The sequence below is a fragment of the Oryx dammah genome, unplaced genomic scaffold (assembly GCF_014754425.2).
Source record: "Oryx dammah isolate SB20612 unplaced genomic scaffold, SCBI_Odam_1.1 HiC_scaffold_1588, whole genome shotgun sequence".
In the NCBI taxonomy this organism is placed as follows: domain Eukaryota; kingdom Metazoa; phylum Chordata; class Mammalia; order Artiodactyla; family Bovidae; genus Oryx; species Oryx dammah.
The window spans coordinates 214-6,834 of NW_024071700.1; the positions used below are offsets into that span (position 1 = coordinate 214).

The 6,621-nt window shown below is 53.7% G+C and overlaps 1 protein-coding gene across 1 annotated transcript; it reads left to right on the forward strand.

Moving 5' to 3' along the window:
- Positions 1-1,178: 1,178 nt before the first annotated feature.
- LOC120859562 (rho-related BTB domain-containing protein 2-like) lies at positions 1,179-6,360 on the forward strand (the record flags this gene model as incomplete). The annotated part of the gene is made up of 4 exons (XM_040235625.1): positions 1,179-1,371; positions 3,278-3,366; positions 4,364-4,469; positions 5,807-6,360. Coding segments are annotated over 4 exons (732 nt in total), but the record flags the coding sequence as incomplete, so codon positions are not given.
- Positions 6,361-6,621: the final 261 nt, after the last annotated feature.

Below are 6,621 nucleotides of genomic sequence, written 5' to 3' on the forward strand. Positions count from 1 at the left end.
CAGTATAGAACTGGTTTTAATTCTTAATTGAGCCTGATCAAGTGGGGTTTATAGTCAAGAGATAGAAAAATTACTAAGAGTAAACATTAGGAGTCAGTGGGAGTTCTAGCCAAATCAAGACTGGAGTTCAAGTCTGACCTCCTTTCTACCCTTTTCTGAACTGTGACACTGACTGTCCATCCCTCAGCCTTGTAGTTAACAGTGTCCTCCTTTGTGAATCTGCTTAAAGTTCCAAGGGCCCACCCCAAGTTTCTCCAGCTGATCCGAGGTTTCCCTTGAGTATGGGGATGAGGTCTTTTATTTCTGCTGAGTACCCTTCTCAGCTCTGGTCCCTTAGTCAGTGCTCAGCAAACACTTGAATGAAAGGCTGAACAACGAATGTTAGAGCATAGCGTCCTCTAACCCAGAGAAGGGATTTCCTAAGATTTCTGGGTCAGGAAGATCCTTTGGAGGAGGGAAGGGCACCCCTTTCCAGCATTCTTCCGTGGAGAATCCCACGGACAGAGGAGCCTGGCGGGCTACAGTCCATAGGGTCGCACAGAGTCCGACATGACTTAAGCGACTTAGCACACACTGGAAAGGGAGTCCTTCTGGGAGGTGAAGAGGAGAGTTTGAGATTTGAGTTGTCTCTGCTCCCTGAAGCATGAGTGGGTTGAGATGTGCAAAGTGTGAGATGGGAACTCTCCAGAGCCACAGAAGCAGCTGTAAAGTTCCAGCTAATTCCCAGTGCAGCCTGGAGAGGCTGGCGGCTGATGAGAAAGCAGTTTCTGTGTTGGTCCCGCTCTGGAGTGATCCCAGAGGCCCAGAGCTGTAGCTTCGAGCAGCCCAGAGAGACCAGCTGGTGTTCGCTCTGTTCATCCACATCCCACTTGGCACTGCTCCCCGAAGGATAGAGTGGGGCCGGGTGTAGGCGACCGGAAGGACTCCTTCATGCTTCCTCCAGACCAGAAGGATGCTAATGCGAGTCCAGGTCCTTTTAAAAGCTGTTGGAGCCCTGCTCACAGGTCCTCAGCAGATGGGTTCATTGCAGGCTGTTGGTGTGGGAGATTAGCCTTTGGGGAAGGAGGGATTCTGAGCAGGTCCAGGGATCGCAGAGGGGTGATGGCCTGTCTACGGGAGACCAAGTGTCCAGGCCAGAGACTTCTGAGTTCTTAGGAACTGCTGCTCTTTCCCGAAAGCTGGACCGTGCTGCAGCCTGCTCCATTGCTTCCCACCCGCAGGTGGTATTTCCTTACACAAGCAAGAGCTGCACGCGGGCCGTGCTGGAGTACCTGTACACTGGCATGTTCACCTCCAGCCCCGACCTGGACGGCATGAAACTCATCATCCTGGTCAACTGCCTCTGCCTGCCGCACTTGGTCGCCCTCACAGGTAGCTAAGCCCAGGGGAGGCTCCTCCAGGGAGGAGGAGGAGTCAGGGGACCCCCTGGGAGATGTGATTTCTTCTCTCACCTGTCTCCTCCTAGGGGACAGGCCGCCAGCACCAAGGGGATACGTTTACATAGCGTGAGATACGTCGGTGCGTATTGTGGTTGCGGTGAGGACGTGGATGTAAAGAAATGTGTGAGAGGGATGCTTGGTGGGGTCACCTTATAGGTCTCTCTAGAGGTTATTGCGGTGTAGCAAGTGGGCACCAGTAGGTGCCAGGGCTCGAGGTTCTCAGCTTGGCCACACTCAGGCAAGATAAGAAGTCAAAAAGAACAGAACACCATTCCTCATTCCTACCCTTGCATCTCCTCCTTCCTTTCCTTTTTCTTCCCCTTTCTCATTTCCTTCTTCTCTTCCACCTTCACTTTCTCTTTCTTCTTCTAGAAACACAGTAAACACTGACCTCATTGTTGGTCACTCCTAATTCTTTGACTCCTGGAAGATCCTGCGAGCTAGAGCTCAAGTTTCAGGATGGACTAACCCCAGAGGCTTGGGTGGAGCAGGGACTGGGGCAGGAGGGAGACCAAGGAGCAGCGCTTGGGGTCCCAGGGCAGGAGGAGAGATGGTGGAGTGCAGATGAGAAGTCGTCTGGAGCCCGTGGTGCCCGCCGACAGGTGGCGTTCCTGAGCTGGAGTCAGCAGGTGCATTCCATTGATGTTGGTGTTGGTACCTGTACTGGCATTGATGTCCAGCTTAATGTCCTTGGGTGGGTTGGCGGCAGAGAGCAAGGCCTCAGATACTGAGTTGAGGTTCAGGGAAGGACCTGGTGTTAGAGCTGCTGTGGCCCTCGCCAGATGATCAAGACTGGGACTTGGCTATGAGGGAAGCAGCGATCCTCTGATGAGAAATGAGTTGAAAGGTGGCGCTTGGTCCCTGGAAGAGGTGGAAGTGATTGACCAGAATCAAATGTTAAGAGCTGAGCCTGCATAGGCAGGCCAGGGGACACTGAGGGCTTTAGGGCAGGGAGTAAGAGGCTTCGAAAGATTTCAACTGCAGAATTCCCTGGTGGTCTGGTGGTTAAGGCTGTGCTTCCACTGCAGGGGCCACGGGTTCGATCCCTGGTCAGGGAATGAAGATCACCGAGCGGCTTGACCAGTAAATAAATAAATAAGATCACAGCTGCAACAATTTGAAAAAGTGGTGCACCGTTCCCAGAACACAGAAAACAGTCCAAACTCTTCGACTAAATAACTTTTGAAAGACTTGCTATAAAGAAATGGCCCAAATGAAAAAAAAAATGTATTCAGGTGTTTCTTTATGTTTGTTTCATCATAGCAAGCACTCAGAAACAAGTCAAACAGGCACACTGGTTAAGCACACGTGGATGGATTTTGCAACATAGCCATTAAAAATGTGACCTCTCACAGCTGCATGGAAAGGCTTATAGAAAATAACATTGAATGGCCTTTCCTGTGAAATGCTTCATAATCACTAAAAAACACATTTAAAAAATATGTTTCTATGTACCTTGTCAAGGAACAGTGGAAAATGCCAAGTGTTGTATAATAGGTGACATGTTTTGTGATAGAAGCTTACTATGAAGTTATTAATTTAAGCTTAATTTTAAAAATGTTAAATATTGCACAGAAACATGTAATATGTGTTCTAGTCTCCTCCTTCACTTCCCACCTCCACTCCAGTGGGAAAGTCTTGCTCTAATCCTGGTTTCCTCACTGGTAGGAGCAGACTTAAACCTCCCGTGGCCTTTCCTGGTCTGTTGGGACTTGCTCTTTGCCCCGGAGCTCTCTTTGCCCTGCTGTGGGCCCCTGCTGGGGTCAGGGAGGGGATAAACTAGAGCCTGTCCACTCCTGTGGTTCTTCAGCCCATTCCTGGCTGTGTGTGTGTCACAGAGCAGTACACAGTGACTGGGCTGATGGAAGCAACTCAGATGATGGTGGACATCGATGGGGACGTCCTTGTGTTCCTGGAACTGGCTCAGGTAGGATGACAGGGAAGGAATCTCTCCAACATTCTCAGCTCTGGGCTCTGCCTGTTGGCAGCAAATGGGGAGGGTTCGGGAGGTGGTGGGTAGGAAGGAAACCCATTGACAGACTTGGTTCCCCCAGTGGGCAGACCCATCTTATTCTCCAGGCCAGAGGATTCACCTCAACATGCCAAGAGGAGAGGCTGGCTGTGGCAGGAAGGGACGGAGACTTCAGGCAACCGTTGGGCAGGGGAGGGAACCCCAGAGCCCTGTATAGACGTGGTTGCTGCCTGCTGAGGTCATTTAAGGCACGCTGGGGACTCTCCATCTAAGATGAACTTCCTGCCTGCATTTTCCCAAGGGATAGTGTTAGTTGCTCAGTCCTGTCTGGCTCTCAGCGACCCCGTGCACTTTAGCCTGCCAGGCTCCTCTGTCTATGGGATTCTCCGGGCAAGAATACTGAAGTGGGTTGCCATTTCCTCCTCAAGGGGATCCTGCTGACCCAGGGATTGAACCCAGGTGTCCTGCATTGCGGGCAGATTCTTTTCTGTCTGAGCCACCCAAAACAGGCAAGCAAAATCTCCCCTACCAGCCCTCAGGGTGCCAAAAATTCTAAAGATTAGTTTATGAAATTAAAATATGCCAGATATGCCTGGGAGGTCAGCTCTCTAAGCCGTTTGTCAGCACCTTAGTACAGGCTGCTCTGCTCCAGCATGGAGGACGAGGGGTCAGATCTGAGGAGGGCAGACCCAGTAAGAGGCTACCTCATAGGACTGTGGGTTTCTGGGGCTGCTGGGGGCAGGTCACGGGTGAGGTGGGGATGGTGCCAAGGGACAAATCCATGTCATTCCATCATGGTTTTGTGTGGCCTTGCCTCTCGAGGTGGGTTCTTTGTGACTCAGGGCCTTTGCCCACCTGCGCCAAAGCTCTGGCTCTGAAGGCAAAAGTAAACAACTGTGTGCAGACCTTGGCCCAGGGGTCCCTGCACAGACATGCTCCTGTCTGTCCCCAGTTCCACTGTGCGCACCAGTTGGCTGACTGGTGTCTTCACCACATCTGCACCAACTACAACGATGTGTGTCGAAAGCTCCCCCGAGACGTGAAGGCCATGTCCCCAGGCGAGCATCCCCAGCGGCATTTGTCGCCTCCCTCTCCTTGGGTCCAAGCCTCTGACCTGACCCCAGGGCGCCCAGAGGCTGCCAAAGACCCCTGTGGGTGGGGAGTAGCCTGCAAACATGCAGCCAGCCCAGCAGGGGGGGTCCTGGAAAAAGCGCTGGTGTGGAGGGCGGGCCCCCCGGCCCAGCCCGCCGGAGACGTTGGGCAATTCATTCTGCTCCTCTGAGCTTCTGCTTTTCACAGGTACAGACTAGAGGTGGTATTTTTTTTAGATGTTTGTGGACCAAACTCCACAATAAGAAATAAACTTTTGTTTGTTTGTTAATTTTTACAGTGTTGGTTGGTTTCTGCCAAACAATGCAAATCAGCCATAATTATACATACATCCCCTCCCTTCTGAGCCTCCCCCATCCCCACATCCCATCCCTCTGGTTATCAAGAATTACGTTTTATCTTGTGACCTAGCACACATATTGAAAATGTATCAGTTCTTTTTAATACTGTTCATGACTCATGACATTAAGTTCATAACCTAGGAATGGGCACAAGTCACAGCTTGGACACCACAGATCTGGGTATCCTCTGGGGTCCCTGCAGCTTGGTCTCTGCTTAATTGATGTCTCAGGTCCCGGGGCCTGACAGGAGTCCAGGGGTCCAGGACTCATGGGACCCAGGGAGAGGTGTGGCTGGCCTCCCCCACGTGGCCTTCAGTGGCACCGTCTGCGTTGCTGTGACCCTCCTCCCCACCAGCGCTCTGCCAGTTCTCCCACTCCTGCTCTCTCCTCGTCACCCTTCTAGCATTTTCTTTCTAAAGCACAGCTCCAACTGCCTCACTTCCCTGGTCCCAAACTTCCGTGGAGCCCCCACACCTTCTCGAATAAGTCCAAACCCCTGAGCCTAGCCTTCTCTCCCATCTGACCTCCTGCACACCCCATCCCCTGCACCTCTCCTCTCAGAACCTCCGCTCTGCCACCTGCATCTGCTGTCACCCCAGCCAGGCCGAGCATCTTCTCGTCCACAGTTCTTCTCGCCATTTCTCCCTCATCCCTGGTCGCAGCCTGCTTTATTTTCTGAGTCTTGATAGGATCTTCCCTCTGCCTTTGAAGAAAAACACAAGTGGAAATGCCTTTCCCCAGTGTGGACCGTCGGCTCCACTCCCTGGGCAGCTGACTCTCTTTGGGGGCTCAGAGAAGGCAGGGCTTCCGCTTCCGGTCCCCAGGGGTTGGCATGTGGGCCTAGGAGGACCAGAGGCATGTTCCATGGCAGCGGGGCAGGGGTGGGAGTCCCTCGGCCCCTCCTCCTGCATCTTCCTCACGCAGCCCTACTGCTGTTCTGCCAGAAAACCAGCAGTATTTCGAGAAACACCGGTGGCCCCCCGTCTGGTACCTGAAGGAGGAAGACCACCCCCAGTGGGCCCGGAAGGAGCGCGAGGAGGAGGGCTATCTGCACCTGAAGCGCAGCCCAAGCGGCGCCGGCTGCTCTGGAATAGTCCGTCCTCGGCGTCCTCTTCGGCCGCCTCCTCGGCGTCCCCATCCTCCTCCTCGGCTGTGGTCTGAGAGGCTGCCGCCCTCTTCTGACGCTGCTGCTGTTGTCCCCACTTGTCTTTGCCCCTCTGCTCCTCCGCATCGCCCCCTCCACCTCTCAGGGACAGAGGAATCGCATAACCAGGACCCTTTGGGTTGAGCTGCTCTCACCCGCCAACATAGCTCAGCACAGAGAGGAGGGAGCCTGGCCTTGTGGACCAGAGCAGTGGCCCTGTGCAGAGGTCCTGATTCCACGGCCGGCCGGGAGACAACTCCTTGGAGGTGGGCATCGGGGAGAGAGCTGAGGACCGTGGCATCTTGTCCGTGGGTCGGAGAACCCTAGCATCAAAGGGGAAACTCTCCTGCTGGGGAGCTGTGCGTCCTGGTCTGTGCAGGCAGCCCCCTCCCTGGGAGCAGCAGTGGGCAGGCAGGGTCCTACCTCTGTTGGTCCCACATCTCCATCTATGGACTTGAAGGGTTACAGAGGCTTTGTGGGCCTTTCCACGTGGAGCCTGCTCAAATCCTCACTGGAAAAGTCAGGGTAGAAATTAAGCCTTCAGAGCCCAACTCCAGGCTTCCACCCCTGTGGTGCAGCTGCCAGAAGCCGCAAGTGGAAGGCTTGCCCTCTGCC